Below are 17,394 nucleotides of genomic sequence, written 5' to 3'. Positions count from 1 at the left end.
GTAATAAATCATCATATCTTTATATTTTTCTTTAGAGTGGACTTGCCTCACTTTCAAAATCAACTCACTGTAAATATTGTGGACTATATAAATTACTAGTAACAAATTTATACTGATATTAAAAGATATTGTGAATTGATTAAAAACAAATTTTATGTTAATTTGTAATAAGAATTAGCTTTACACAAAAAGAACTTGCCTCACTTTCAAAATCAATGGCTCATATATTGTAAATGGAAAAAAATCCTGTAATCCAATATAATAATAACAACAACAACAACATCCAGCAAAAATAATAAATTTTACTGCAAATAGTTTATTACTTTTGCTGGATAATGGTGTTGTTTCTTTTATTTTATTGGAGTACTAACCCAGTTTTCATTGATTGACTTTATTCCCATAATCTTCAATCAATTACATATTTGCTTTTCTTTCTTTCTTGCTCTCATTCTTTCTCTCTTAGAAATCTTCCATTATGGATTATTCCATTTCAGGATACATATTAAATTAAATTTCATATCTAATTATGACATATTTCAAAAAAATGTTCATCAGTAATCATTATTGATAAAACCTAGTTTATAATCCAAGAAAAAACTAACAAAGTTTAGCACTTGCTTTATCAATTAATCAATAAATGTTTAAGTAGCTACTTAAACTTTATATAAACATATTTAACTTTATAATTAGTGTTTATAGATAATTTTTCTGCTTTTAAAGAATACTTTAACAAAAACAAACTAACCAGTGCAGCATTCAGACATTTCAGATTTATAAAAAAAAAAAAAATCAAGTTTTTATTATTGTTTGGTGATAATATATTACCATAATAGTGAACACTAAATATATCATAAGGATAAGATTTATATAAACATTTCATAGTTGCAGTTTTGTTTATATTCTGTTTAACATGTAAATGTTTTTGAAAAAGTAACCAATTATTTTATCATTAAACTTATACAAAAAATTTAGTGGTTTTTATGAAAACAGAATTAAAATTCAAGCATTTTTATTGTGTAAATACATTTCATTAAAATATCACTACACTTTGGCAATAATGTGAAATTTAAAAAATTATTAAGCAGATTCTAAAAAATAAGTCAAAATATCATTTATTATAAATAGATATTCTCACTGAACAAAAGAAAAAAGGGGAACAATCTACAAGGGTGGTTTTTTCCAACCTCCAATGATCCATAAAACAAACACAAGTGTAAATAACAAAATCAATTTATTACCAAAAGGTAGGTACAAATATGGTTTACTTTTCACTATGAAGATTGAGGCATTTGTCATGTCTCTGGACGAGCTTTTCAATCCCCTCTTCATGCCGCCAATGACTTGAGATGGGCCTTAACATTGTTTTGAAGATTGTCATTAGTCTTGAACCTTTGCCTTTCTAGCTACGTTTTCAGTTCAGGAAATAGGTGGAAGTCTTCTCACATTAAAGGTGCGAAGACTACCATTTTTCAGACTTCCACCCACCTTCAAACTTTTTAAGCACCTAGCATATAGCTCTGATTTAGGGCCAAGCAACTTCCACCTCTTTTCTGAACTGAAAACGTGGCTAGGAGGGCAGAGGTTCGAGACTAATAATGATCTTCAAAACAACATTAAGGCCCATCTCAAGTCACTGGTGGCAACATTCTATGAAGAGGGGATTGAAAAGCTTATCCACAGATATGACAAATGCCTCAATCTTCATGATGATTATGTCGAAAAATAACCATATTTGTACCTAACTTTTAGTAATAAATTCATTTTGTTATTTACAGTTGTCTTTGTTTTATGGACCATCTGAGGTTGGAAAAAAACAGCCTATGTAGAAGACAGCTAAATTATCAATAACCAATACTTATTTAAATTCATTTTTATCATTAATCAGCTAATTAAAAAATTAGTTATTAAATAATTAAAAACATTTAAAAATGAAAGTTTTTCATTTGTGAATGATTTATAATATTTGATTAATAACACAAATATATTTTAAAATATTAATTTAACTATAAACTTTAAGACAACTAAATAAATACAATAATTAAATTTTTTTAATGTTTATCTATCAGCATTTGACTGTAATTTCATACAGATAATCTCCACTGACATTTTTTTGATAACTATATGCTTTTCTCATTTACAAAGAAAATATATAAACTTTATAAAAATGAAAAATTTTAAATTGTATTATAATTATGGGTTATATAAATTTATGTGCGTAATATATTTTAAATACAAAATTAAATTAATTATTCCTAAAATTTTTTTAGCAATTTACAAACCTTTAAACCTTTCGGGAGTTTTCTGATTTGTCTTTCTGCTTCCAAATAACGAGATTCACAAATGTATACATCTTGCTCTGGAATTTCAGTAACTCGTCCTACAAAATAATTTACAGTTTATATATTGTTAAATAATGTCACTCAATATGTCAATATATTACTGCATATCTCATGAGATCATGGAGCTTTATAAACCCCCCAACTTTTCAATTATCACAATACATAACTTGCAATGCCAGACCCTTATCTCCCTATCCCCTTTTTTCATATATGATTTGTCTGTAGAATGCATAATAGATTGAAAGATCAAACTGGAAGAGGATCAGAAAATTACAATATTTACCATTGCAACTCTATTTACTTAGTGAATTAAATATATGCAAGTACTTTTGACATTTCAAAACTTCATCCACAGGTAAAGAAAGAATACATAAAATTCAAATAATGATTTTTTTAAAAATTTTACATTAAGAAAACATGATGTTTTTTTAGCCTTTTAAAAAAATTAAATAACTAAGTTAACACTATTCCTGACAGAATATTTTAAAAAAGTTAGATCTTATAAACTTTGTTTAATGATCAAAAATTTCAAGAGCAATTTGATTTAAAAAAATAGCTAGTTTTTAGTTTTTCAGCTATTTGGCTATTAGCTATCTGCTGAGTCAAAGTAGGTTGTAAAACAAATATTTATTCTTTAAATTTGTGAAAAAGTTGAATTTATTCTATAGAGTAAAATCTGTAGAATAAATTCAACTTAATTAATACTAATACAGAATTTATTAATTCTTGTATTCAGCTCTTAAAGACTTTTACATAGATACAATTGTAATTATTATTTCAATTAAGTTGATATAATCATTCTGGAAAAAAGTATTTAAATAATTAAATTTATCTAAACAAAGTGATTTAAAACTTTAAGGCTTACGAGTGATGTAGTCTTTTAAATCTAATACAGCACAACGAGCAATGACACTTAGTAATGGATTAGTATCTTCAATGGAACTCAGAAACACTTCTTGTTTATAGAAAAGTCTTGTAGGTGGGTGATGTACTTCTTGTGGAGTAATAAACCACGGTCCATGAAAGAAAGCAACACCTCTAAATAAAAACAAAAAATTTTATTTTTCAAAATATTTTAAAAACATGCATTATATCAAAAATTGAACTTACTCTTTATTCACCCACATCCTATCTATCCTTCCAATCAAACTTTTTATATGTTCAGTTCGGACATAACAATAATCACCTGTAAAAAGAATTTTACTTAAGATGTCTTTTTCTATTGTAAAAATATATTTACATGTTTGAAGAATTCATTTTATTTAATAATAAAACTGTAATAGTTATGAATAAAACTATAATTAATATAATTTTATTTATAACCATTACCAGAATATGGAATTATTGACTCATAAAAAATTTTGTCATGGGCAATAAAAAAAAAGCAATTACAATAATATCTTAAAATTTTATATTCAAACTTTATGACATTTTTTAAAATTTTTATAAATACCATAGAAGCAAAAACACATACACTTAGAAGAAGAAAAAACATACATATCTGGAGAGAGAGTCTGAAATGTTAAAGGGAAAAAAATGATATTAAGTACAGATGAAGTCCACTGTGAAAACAATTACAGATTCTCAGTTTATACATAGTTCAGCATATGATCAGATCACTTTATCACGGACAAGAAGAGAATAGAATATAAAACAATCAAAGATTTTCAATAAAATAAACAACAAGAAATTACAAGTAAAAGAAAGAAGTAAATATTTTTCAAGGAAAATATTAATGGCACTATAAAGAAGTGGAAAATGACAAGAATAATAAAAAGAATTTTAAAACATTAAATATATATTTTTTTCAATTAGCATCTTTTTACAATTCAATTGACTACAAACTGTTAAAAAAAATAACCCAAACAGCTAATTTGTCTAATTTTCTATTAAACAACTTAACAAGAGATAAAAGAGCCTTGTTTCACCAAATCAACTGAGCTATTGTTTATTATTTAATAATTCTGAAATGAAAAGAATGCAAACTTATTGTTTAGATACAAATATTCATTTACTACCAGATTGACATTTCTTAAAAACATCAGTTGTATATATGAAAAAACAAATTAGGTAAATAATTGCAAGTGAAGTAAGGAAGATATAAATCAGCAGATCTACAATTTTATCAATACAGTGGAACCCCGGTTAACGAACGTCCTGGTTAACGACCAAATCAGTTAATAAACTTTTATTTTGCAAAAATTTTGTCCCGGATAACGAACTTAACGGCTTTTTGTGTCAAATTTGTAAGCTTGCCGACTTTTAGGGAAAATCAGTTAATCGTGTGTCGGTGATGGTCTAGGGTCCATTCATATGTTGGTGGTGGTGGAGGAGACAAAGATGACATGTATTTCACAGTGAAAATCATTTATTAGAACATGAAGATGCTTACATATTTGAGATGGTTGGAAATGGCTTATCTACAGTATTTTCTCCCGGCCCTGAGGAGTGGCGTATCGCTGGTCTTAGATAGTGCAAGCTGATCAGTTGTAGCCCAGAGCAGACGAGATGGGATCACTTGATCACAGAAGCAATGGTAGGTGACAGAGCTGCAACGACTGGAGCAATCCATGCGACAACACAAATTTTAGCGGGCACGACTTCAGGCTTAATCCAGATGAAGATGACACAGATTAATCGCCATAGAATTTTAAGAAAACTGCATTTTGACCTTGAGATTCTAGTATTTCTTCCTTGAATCTCACCTTATGATTAGTCCTGCATCCCATTCCTTGCTTCCTGATTGTTTTCTTCTTTGTCTCCAGGTGAAAACCGAAACCAGATCAGGTCACGAGAAAGGTTTGTTCCAAGGCGTTTATTTGACACCTGTTCGTCGACTCTGATCAGAGATTGTTGATAAACCTATAAGCCTTTTGCTCATAATTTAGTCTATTGTTTCTGCTATCTGTCATTTAAGAACTTTAATGATCATACGCGATGTTTTTATACCTGTCAAATCGTTCCCCTTTTCTGAAAATTTAACCTAGATCAACTGTTTATGACCACTTCTGTCAGAGTTTCATCTTCCCTGCAGACATTCCACCTGATACACCTGATTCGTTACATCATTCGTTTTCGCGTCACGTTTGTTTTGACAACTACAGTACAGTTTTTTTCCTTACTTCTCCCTGAACTTTGATCCGACTTAACAATAGTGTTTTCGCTTTTAACACGTGGATATTAAATTATATTGGTTTGATGTAAAAGTTTGTCCCGTTTTTTTGAAAAGAATAAAAAAAAACCCATTTTACAAACAAAATTACAAAAATACTGACAGCTAGAATGGATTAATTGTATTTGCATTAATTTCTATGGGAAAAATTGCTTCGGTTAATGAACAATTCGGTTAACGAATGGACTTGTGGAACAGATTACGTTCGTTAACCGGGGTTCCACTGTATTTACAAAATTAAACCTAGTTGTTTACCACCTATTCATGACAAATAAGTGAGATTGATTTTACAACATATAATGTATATTTAATACAGTAGAACCTCGAAAACTCGTCCCTCGATAACTTAGCACTCCGGATAACTGGTCCACACCTTGGCAGGGCGAAAAAATCCTTAGTTAATTAATTTTCATTATAGACAGCTTTATAAAAGTATAAAAGCTCTCATAAAGTATTTTTCTGAGGTCTGTCTTATCAGGTAAATTACTGTACACAGTGTATTCATTAATTTTCATTTTCATGTAGTGGCTCTATGCCTTCATAAAGGACGTACTTTTCCTTTGTTTAAGGGTATTTGGGCAGTTTATTCTCTGTTATATTCTGTACAAGTAAATACTGTACAAGTACAGTACAGTATTTTCTGAGGAAATACTCGTACTTATTTTTTTTAACCCCATTCCCGATAACTCGGCATTTTCACAAACTCGGCCACCCTTCGGTCCACATTAGGTCGAGTTTTCGAGGTTCTACTGTATTTATTTTTACAAAGTAATACTGTACATTTAAACTGAATCAAATCATTTCATTACTAAAACAACATTAGAAACAATACTATTTTGCTAATTAGGAGTCTTTTAAATCATTAGCTCTAATTAGTTAAATTAATAAGCCAGTTGATTTATCATTAATGTATGAGAATACCATAATAAATTGCTCTAAATTGATAGTTGAACTATTGGTTAGATTTAAACACAGTTGGTGAAAGAGCTTTAAGTAAAAGGTACTTTATATTGCTATGAAGTAAAATTTTTGTAACTCAGACTTTTGTTCAGCAGGAGCCACATCAACTTTTATAAAAAAATTGTTCAAATAGAATTAGTATTCATGAACCATTCTGTTCCATGACTTTTCATATGGCAATCTCTATTCAATGTGTCTCTACAATTCAAACAATGTAACCAACTAGTTCTTCTAAGTTATTTTTCATTTGTTTATCTTCACTTTATTTAGTTCTTGGTAAAATTTTTCCTCCTCATTTGTTCCACAATAATATATATATATATATTTATATTGTTACAGTAATATTCAGTATATTATTATTTTTATTAGTAATAGGAATTCATTATTATTATTTTTATCTATCTACTATATAAAACTGAAAAAATGGCCAATCTCTGTCGGCATATCAAGTGCCAGCAAAGCATAGTGGCAAACCTAGGAATTGCCAGAGTCTGTGCTTGACTCTTTTTGATGGTATTCAGCATGCATGCTGCTTGCTGTGTTATTTAAAAGGAATTGGATATAGTGATGTAGGTCATAGTGCATGACAATGATGGTTATGCTTTTTCGTTTCATTTTTATGTTTTGAACTGAAGATGGAATATTATGGTATTTCTTTGCAATCATAACAGAAATATGTAGTATCTTATTGGTATTTTGAAAGTTATTTCATGAGAATTGGATGTACAGCTGTTGGTTTTAGTACATGACAATGATACTTATGGGCAGTTCGCTTTCAACAGTGTTCTGCCAAACATCTGCACTTTAGGTAAACCATTTGTAATTAATTATTTATCATTACTATGCATGCTAACTATTTAGTATGCCCTGATGCCTTGTAAGGCCTGATGCCATCGGGCCTTACAATTGGTTATGTATAGAAGTTGTAATGTTAAAGAAATTTCTCATAACACATTTTTTTTATTAACTATGAGAAAAAAATTTTTTAAACAGCTTTTGTAACTTCTATATGAGCTGTTGATTTTGAAAGTGGGGCAAGTCCATTTTATGTTATTGCTGGATATTTAACTGTTTGCATTTGAATGAGTTTAAAAATATTCATAAGTGGTAATAGACTTATTTTATATTTTTTTGGTTTTATTTCATGTAAATTTAATATGCAATAATGGTTATCTGCGTTAGGTTAAAAAATTACGGTTTTGGTATGCACCAATGGACTTGGCCTCACTTTCAAAAGCAATGATTTATTGAAAATGTTGCTTTTCTTTGAATAGAATATAGTTATAATAACAAAAAATTTAATATTTTATTTAATTACTTATTTATTTTATTTCAACATTTCATACTTTTTTCGAAAAGCTACAATGAAACAAAAAATAAATTTAATTTTATAGGAAAAAGTGGAGAAAATAATAATAATAAAAAATATTTAGTAATAATTATACTTGCATGTTGCATGCATATACAGTAGAACGTCGTATATCCGAAAGAATTCCAGTCGGCAAATTTAAATTTTCGCTAGTGCTGTGGCGCTGCAATCTTTGGCTATATGTTGGGCTACTCCAATATTTTTTTTCTTGATGTGTGTTTTAGCTAACAGCACTGACACTTTTGTATGGTGTATTTATGAGGACTGTGTGTCATGCTGAATCGAACGTTTTTGACACTAGATCAACTTCTAAAGTATATTTTTTTTTTGGTTATTATATTTTTAAATATATTTATTTTGTTTGTACAAAATAAAGAAATAATTTTTAATGATACAATAGCCACGATTATTATTTTGAAAAGTTTACGTTAGGCTTAACATCAACGAAAATTCAACGCGAAGCGACACGCAATGGAGAAAAATTTCAACATGGGATAGATTAATATATTTTTTCATACATAATCGGTTATCCGAAAAATAAGTTATCCGAACAACCCCAGTCCCCAATTGATTCAGATAAACGACGCTCTACTGTAATTATATTTCTTAGTTTAGATGGTGCAGATTTTTAAAGTATTCACGATAAATGGGTGGTACATAGGGTAATAAATCCATCATATCTTTATATTTTTCTTTAGAGTGGACTTGCCTCACTTTCAAAATCAACTCACTGTAAATATTGTGGACTATATAAATTACTAGTAACAAATTTATACTGATATTAAAAGATATTGTGAATTGATTAAAAACAAATTTTATGTTAATTTGTAATAAGAATTAGCTTTACACAAAAAGAACTTGCCTCACTTTCAAAATCAATGGCTCATATATTGTAAATGGAAAAAAATCCTGTAATCCAATATAATAATAACAACAACAACAACATCCAGCAAAAATAATAAATTTTACTGCAAATAGTTTATTACTTTTGCTGGATAATGGTGTTGTTTCTTTTATTTTATTGGAGTACTAACCCAGTTTTCATTGATTGACTTTATTCCCATAATCTTCAATCAATTACATATTTGCTTTTCTTTCTTTCTTGCTCTCATTCTTTCTCTCTTAGAAATCTTCCATTATGGATTATTCCATTTCAGGATACATATTAAATTAAATTTCATATCTAATTATGACATATTTCAAAAAAATGTTCATCAGTAATCATTATTGATAAAACCTAGTTTATAATCCAAGAAAAAACTAACAAAGTTTAGCACTTGCTTTATCAATTAATCAATAAATGTTTAAGTAGCTACTTAAACTTTATATAAACATATTTAACTTTATAATTAGTGTTTATAGATAATTTTTCTGCTTTTAAAGAATACTTTAACAAAAACAAACTAACCAGTGCAGCATTCAGACATTTCAGATTTATAAAAAAAAAAAAAATCAAGTTTTTATTATTGTTTGGTGATAATATATTACCATAATAGTGAACACTAAATATATCATAAGGATAAGATTTATATAAACATTTCATAGTTGCAGTTTTGTTTATATTCTGTTTAACATGTAAATGTTTTTGAAAAAGTAACCAATTATTTTATCATTAAACTTATACAAAAAATTTAGTGGTTTTTATGAAAACAGAATTAAAATTCAAGCATTTTTATTGTGTAAATACATTTCATTAAAATATCACTACACTTTGGCAATAATGTGAAATTTAAAAAATTATTAAGCAGATTCTAAAAAATAAGTCAAAATATCATTTATTATAAATAGATATTCTCACTGAACAAAAGAAAAAAGGGGAACAATCTACAAGGGTGGTTTTTTCCAACCTCCAATGATCCATAAAACAAACACAAGTGTAAATAACAAAATCAATTTATTACCAAAAGGTAGGTACAAATATGGTTTACTTTTCACTATGAAGATTGAGGCATTTGTCATGTCTCTGGACGAGCTTTTCAATCCCCTCTTCATGCCGCCAATGACTTGAGATGGGCCTTAACATTGTTTTGAAGATTGTCATTAGTCTTGAACCTTTGCCTTTCTAGCTACGTTTTCAGTTCAGGAAATAGGTGGAAGTCTTCTCACATTAAAGGTGCGAAGACTACCATTTTTCAGACTTCCACCCACCTTCAAACTTTTTAAGCACCTAGCATATAGCTCTGATTTAGGGCCAAGCAACTTCCACCTCTTTTCTGAACTGAAAACGTGGCTAGGAGGGCAGAGGTTCGAGACTAATAATGATCTTCAAAACAACATTAAGGCCCATCTCAAGTCACTGGTGGCAACATTCTATGAAGAGGGGATTGAAAAGCTTATCCACAGATATGACAAATGCCTCAATCTTCATGATGATTATGTCGAAAAATAACCATATTTGTACCTAACTTTTAGTAATAAATTCATTTTGTTATTTACAGTTGTCTTTGTTTTATGGACCATCTGAGGTTGGAAAAAAACAGCCTATGTAGAAGACAGCTAAATTATCAATAACCAATACTTATTTAAATTCATTTTTATCATTAATCAGCTAATTAAAAAATTAGTTATTAAATAATTAAAAACATTTAAAAATGAAAGTTTTTCATTTGTGAATGATTTATAATATTTGATTAATAACACAAATATATTTTAAAATATTAATTTAACTATAAACTTTAAGACAACTAAATAAATACAATAATTAAATTTTTTTAATGTTTATCTATCAGCATTTGACTGTAATTTCATACAGATAATCTCCACTGACATTTTTTTGATAACTATATGCTTTTCTCATTTACAAAGAAAATATATAAACTTTATAAAAATGAAAAATTTTAAATTGTATTATAATTATGGGTTATATAAATTTATGTGCGTAATATATTTTAAATACAAAATTAAATTAATTATTCCTAAAATTTTTTTAGCAATTTACAAACCTTTAAACCTTTCGGGAGTTTTCTGATTTGTCTTTCTGCTTCCAAATAACGAGATTCACAAATGTATACATCTTGCTCTGGAATTTCAGTAACTCGTCCTACAAAATAATTTACAGTTTATATATTGTTAAATAATGTCACTCAATATGTCAATATATTACTGCATATCTCATGAGATCATGGAGCTTTATAAACCCCCCAACTTTTCAATTATCACAATACATAACTTGCAATGCCAGACCCTTATCTCCCTATCCCCTTTTTTCATATATGATTTGTCTGTAGAATGCATAATAGATTGAAAGATCAAACTGGAAGAGGATCAGAAAATTACAATATTTACCATTGCAACTCTATTTACTTAGTGAATTAAATATATGCAAGTACTTTTGACATTTCAAAACTTCATCCACAGGTAAAGAAAGAATACATAAAATTCAAATAATGATTTTTTTAAAAATTTTACATTAAGAAAACATGATGTTTTTTTAGCCTTTTAAAAAAATTAAATAACTAAGTTAACACTATTCCTGACAGAATATTTTAAAAAAGTTAGATCTTATAAACTTTGTTTAATGATCAAAAATTTCAAGAGCAATTTGATTTAAAAAAATAGCTAGTTTTTAGTTTTTCAGCTATTTGGCTATTAGCTATCTGCTGAGTCAAAGTAGGTTGTAAAACAAATATTTATTCTTTAAATTTGTGAAAAAGTTGAATTTATTCTATAGAGTAAAATCTGTAGAATAAATTCAACTTAATTAATACTAATACAGAATTTATTAATTCTTGTATTCAGCTCTTAAAGACTTTTACATAGATACAATTGTAATTATTATTTCAATTAAGTTGATATAATCATTCTGGAAAAAAGTATTTAAATAATTAAATTTATCTAAACAAAGTGATTTAAAACTTTAAGGCTTACGAGTGATGTAGTCTTTTAAATCTAATACAGCACAACGAGCAATGACACTTAGTAATGGATTAGTATCTTCAATGGAACTCAGAAACACTTCTTGTTTATAGAAAAGTCTTGTAGGTGGGTGATGTACTTCTTGTGGAGTAATAAACCACGGTCCATGAAAGAAAGCAACACCTCTAAATAAAAACAAAAAATTTTATTTTTCAAAATATTTTAAAAACATGCATTATATCAAAAATTGAACTTACTCTTTATTCACCCACATCCTATCTATCCTTCCAATCAAACTTTTTATATGTTCAGTTCGGACATAACAATAATCACCTGTAAAAAGAATTTTACTTAAGATGTCTTTTTCTATTGTAAAAATATATTTACATGTTTGAAGAATTCATTTTATTTAATAATAAAACTGTAATAGTTATGAATAAAACTATAATTAATATAATTTTATTTATAACCATTACCAGAATATGGAATTATTGACTCATAAAAAATTTTGTCATGGGCAATAAAAAAAAAGCAATTACAATAATATCTTAAAATTTTATATTCAAACTTTATGACATTTTTTAAAATTTTTATAAATACCATAGAAGCAAAAACACATACACTTAGAAGAAGAAAAAACATACATATCTGGAGAGAGAGTCTGAAATGTTAAAGGGAAAAAAATGATATTAAGTACAGATGAAGTCCACTGTGAAAACAATTACAGATTCTCAGTTTATACATAGTTCAGCATATGATCAGATCACTTTATCACGGACAAGAAGAGAATAGAATATAAAACAATCAAAGATTTTCAATAAAATAAACAACAAGAAATTACAAGTAAAAGAAAGAAGTAAATATTTTTCAAGGAAAATATTAATGGCACTATAAAGAAGTGGAAAATGACAAGAATAATAAAAAGAATTTTAAAACATTAAATATATATTTTTTTCAATTAGCATCTTTTTACAATTCAATTGACTACAAACTGTTAAAAAAAATAACCCAAACAGCTAATTTGTCTAATTTTCTATTAAACAACTTAACAAGAGATAAAAGAGCCTTGTTTCACCAAATCAACTGAGCTATTGTTTATTATTTAATAATTCTGAAATGAAAAGAATGCAAACTTATTGTTTAGATACAAATATTCATTTACTACCAGATTGACATTTCTTAAAAACATCAGTTGTATATATGAAAAAACAAATTAGGTAAATAATTGCAAGTGAAGTAAGGAAGATATAAATCAGCAGATCTACAATTTTATCAATACAGTGGAACCCCGGTTAACGAACGTCCTGGTTAACGACCAAATCAGTTAATAAACTTTTATTTTGCAAAAATTTTGTCCCGGATAACGAACTTAACGGCTTTTTGTGTCAAATTTGTAAGCTTGCCGACTTTTAGGGAAAATCAGTTAATCGTGTGTCGGTGATGGTCTAGGGTCCATTCATATGTTGGTGGTGGTGGAGGAGACAAAGATGACATGTATTTCACAGTGAAAATCATTTATTAGAACATGAAGATGCTTACATATTTGAGATGGTTGGAAATGGCTTATCTACAGTATTTTCTCCCGGCCCTGAGGAGTGGCGTATCGCTGGTCTTAGATAGTGCAAGCTGATCAGTTGTAGCCCAGAGCAGACGAGATGGGATCACTTGGTCACAGAAGCAATGGTAGGTGACAGAGCTGCAACGACTGGAGCAATCCATGCGACAACACAAATTTTAGCGGGCACGACTTCAGGCTTAATCCAGATGAAGATGACACAGATTAATCGCCATAGAATTTTAAGAAAACTGCATTTTGACCTTGAGATTCTAGTATTTCTTCCTTGAATCTCACCTTATGATTAGTCCTGCATCCCATTCCTTGCTTCCTGATTGTTTTCTTCTTTGTCTCCAGGTGAAAACCGAAACCAGATCAGGTCACGAGAAAGGTTTGTTCCAAGGCGTTTATTTGACACCTGTTCGTCGACTCTGATCAGAGATTGTTGATAAACCTATAAGCCTTTTGCTCATAATTTAGTCTATTGTTTCTGCTATCTGTCATTTAAGAACTTTAATGATCATACGCGATGTTTTTATACCTGTCAAATCGTTCCCCTTTTCTGAAAATTTAACCTAGATCAACTGTTTATGACCACTTCTGTCAGAGTTTCATCTTCCCTGCAGACATTCCACCTGATACACCTGATTCGTTACATCATTCGTTTTCGCGTCACGTTTGTTTTGACAACTACAGTACAGTTTTTTTCCTTACTTCTCCCTGAACTTTGATCCGACTTAACAATAGTGTTTTCGCTTTTAACACGTGGATATTAAATTATATTGGTTTGATGTAAAAGTTTGTCCCGTTTTTTTGAAAAGAATAAAAAAAAACCCATTTTACAAACAAAATTACAAAAATACTGACAGCTAGAATGGATTAATTGTATTTGCATTAATTTCTATGGGAAAAATTGCTTCGGTTAATGAACAATTCGGTTAACGAATGGACTTGTGGAACAGATTACGTTCGTTAACCGGGGTTCCACTGTATTTACAAAATTAAACCTAGTTGTTTACCACCTATTCATGACAAATAAGTGAGATTGATTTTACAACATATAATGTATATTTAATACAGTAGAACCTCGAAAACTCGTCCCTCGATAACTTAGCACTCCGGATAACTGGTCCACACCTTGGCAGGGCGAAAAAATCCTTAGTTAATTAATTTTCATTATAGACAGCTTTATAAAAGTATAAAAGCTCTCATAAAGTATTTTTCTCAGGTCTGTCTTATCAGGTAAATTACTGTACACAGTGTATTCATTAATTTTCATTTTCATGTAGTGGCTCTATGCCTTCATAAAGGACGTACTTTTCCTTTGTTTAAGGGTATTTGGGCAGTTTATTCTCTGTTATATTCTGTACAAGTAAATACTGTACAAGTACAGTACAGTATTTTCTGAGGAAATACTCGTACTTATTTTTTTTAACCCCATTCCCGATAACTCGGCATTTTCACAAACTCGGCCACCCTTCGGTCCACATTAGGTCGAGTTTTCGAGGTTCTACTGTATTTATTTTTACAAAGTAATACTGTACATTTAAACTGAATCAAATCATTTCATTACTAAAACAACATTAGAAACAATACTATTTTGCTAATTAGGAGTCTTTTAAATCATTAGCTCTAATTAGTTAAATTAATAAGCCAGTTGATTTATCATTAATGTATGAGAATACCATAATAAATTGCTCTAAATTGATAGTTGAACTATTGGTTAGATTTAAACACAGTTGGTGAAAGAGCTTTAAGTAAAAGGTACTTTATATTGCTATGAAGTAAAATTTTTGTAACTCAGACTTTTGTTCAGCAGGAGCCACATCAACTTTTATAAAAAAATTGTTCAAATAGAATTAGTATTCATGAACCATTCTGTTCCATGACTTTTCATATGGCAATCTCTATTCAATGTGTCTCTACAATTCAAACAATGTAACCAACTAGTTCTTCTAAGTTATTTTTCATTTGTTTATCTTCACTTTATTTAGTTCTTGGTAAAATTTTTCCTCCTCATTTGTTCCACAATAATATATATATATATACAAAACATTAAAGAAAATTTATAATAAATGTAGAGCTAAACACTCAAAAAACTACCTTTACCAAAAAAATAGATTATGTTCAATAATCTCAATATGAAAATCTAGTAAAGTACAGGATTGTTAATTCTCAAATAATTAGTTTTATTTTGATAAGATGGATAAGAAATTATAAATATATATACACATATATTTCAAAGTTACCAAGTTTAAATGTCCCTGCAGGAATGCTGTATTGTTCATAATAGACGGCACCATCCTCAGGATTTTGTACTTCACAGATGATATTCTGGTTTTTGAAATTTTATTATTACAGATTAGAATGTAAAAAATATAAATATTTAACTTATGATTTAAAAAAGTATTTTAATACATACAGGTCTAGGTTTTTCAACAATGACTAAATCATTATCATCTATATCAGAACCTTCATCTTTTGGTTTTTCTACACCATCTTTAAAAACTGATGGCACTCTTATAGGATTTAGTGGTTCTTCTCTGACAACTATAGATACATAATTATTGGGTGTAAAACCCCATACCTATTTAAAAATAGAATAACATTAATAAAGAATCTTCACACTTCAGATGAATGTAAAATAATCTTTTAACAAACCTTTAACCGGTGGGAAATATGAATAATTGTCCATGCAAACGTTTTCAGATCAGGAGGGATCCGAAAATGTTTGCATGGACAATTATTCATATTTCCCACTGGTTAAAGATTTGCTAAGAGATTATTTAACATTAATAAAAATAATATTAATAAAATTAAAAAATCCTACAGCTTTTAAGTTAATATTTTCACTATTATTATTAATATAATAAATTAACTAATTGTTTTTCTCAAAAGAAAAAAAAAATTATTTATTGTTCATTTTTAAATTTTAAATACATCTAATTTAATGTGATATTTTCAGTTTTTTCCAATTTTCATCTTGTTAATCAAATTAATGATAAATTTTATAATATTGATAATCATTAAATCCAATTGCAATATTAATAATATCTATTCTTTAATTTTGTGATAAGATCAATAAAATACAACAATAAAAAAACTCCAATACTTTTTACTTTATAAAGTAATGTTTAAAACCAGTAAAAAGTATAAATAAAGAGAGCAATTAAAAGACAGCTAACATTTTATGTTTTATAAAATAAATTATTAAATATTTATCTATCTATCTAATCTTAATCTAATGAGTAATGACTAAAAATTATACAAAATTCATATGCTCGTTACTTTCTTATACTCAATATTTTGTAAGTTTTTACTTTGTAAAAAATCTTACAAAACAACAAAAATCATAAGTTACTTTAACTAATTTTTGCTTTAACAATGGACATCATTAGATTTCTTTGAATGTAATTCATCATTTTCTGTGTGACACTCATGTCAATCTTCTTCAAGCATGATATGATCTTCAATTTTAATTGATCAGCAATTTTTGCTTTTATTTAAACTAAGCCTTTCGTTTCTGAAATGACCAAAAATTTTCACTCAGTCATAATTCCAGAATGCAGGGAGTGCTATCTTCTCAATTGAGAAAATTAACATTTATTTCCCCTTCAGAAATAAAATCATGGATTTTGCATAATGAGATGATGCAAGAACTAGAGGGGAGACTGATTTGTTTCATCAAAAATCATCATTCTAATTACAAGTATGTACAGGTAGATTACAAAAGAATATCCCAACTTTGAAAAGCTATATCTCCACAACTAAACAACTTATAGCACCATTCCACAAATCATTATATAAGAAACATTCTGAAGTTTCAGTTGATTGTGGAGAGATGTCACTATGAGCACCCTTAATCACCCTACAAGAGCTTGTTGTCAGTTTGCACCAAAATGGCAACCTCATCAACAGAAAGCATTCTGTGTTATTGAGTTTGTTGCAAACTGCAAACTGATAACATATTCATTAATAACACACATATATTAATATCATAAGAATAAAATTACATTATGATGATAATGATTTTAGAGTATTAATAGTTATTTAAAAGTTTTTCTCTAAATTCCTGTGATAAATTATAATAATATTAATATTAAACATATATATAATGCTAGAAAATATCATTCTTGATAAAAGA

General features: G+C 28.2%; 1 protein-coding gene across 1 annotated transcript in view; it reads right to left on the bottom strand.

Annotated features, from left to right (window-relative positions):
• LOC111619293 (protein polybromo-1-like) overlaps window positions 1-17,394 on the bottom strand; it is a 169,674-nt gene that overhangs the window by 35,441 nt on the left and 116,839 nt on the right. The window contains exons 24-31 of the mRNA XM_023361020.1: window positions 15,673-15,837; window positions 15,500-15,584; window positions 11,953-12,028; window positions 11,708-11,880; window positions 10,757-10,880; window positions 3,450-3,542; window positions 3,205-3,377; window positions 2,280-2,377 (exon numbers count right to left, since the gene is read on the bottom strand). Coding sequence (XP_023216788.1) covers window positions 2,280-2,377; window positions 3,205-3,377; window positions 3,450-3,542; window positions 10,757-10,880; window positions 11,708-11,880; window positions 11,953-12,028; window positions 15,500-15,584; window positions 15,673-15,837 — 987 coding nt within the window. The remainder of the gene's footprint in view (window positions 1-2,279; window positions 2,378-3,204; window positions 3,378-3,449; window positions 3,543-10,756; window positions 10,881-11,707; window positions 11,881-11,952; window positions 12,029-15,499; window positions 15,585-15,672; window positions 15,838-17,394) is intronic.

This window comes from Centruroides sculpturatus, unplaced genomic scaffold (genome assembly GCF_000671375.1).
Source record: "Centruroides sculpturatus isolate CEXI.00-Female unplaced genomic scaffold, Cexi_2.0 scaffold48, whole genome shotgun sequence".
Taxonomy (NCBI): Eukaryota; Metazoa; Arthropoda; class Arachnida; order Scorpiones; family Buthidae; genus Centruroides; species Centruroides sculpturatus.
The sequence above is the reverse complement of the archived record's forward strand: the minus strand, read 5'-3'. Positions and strand labels throughout refer to the sequence as shown.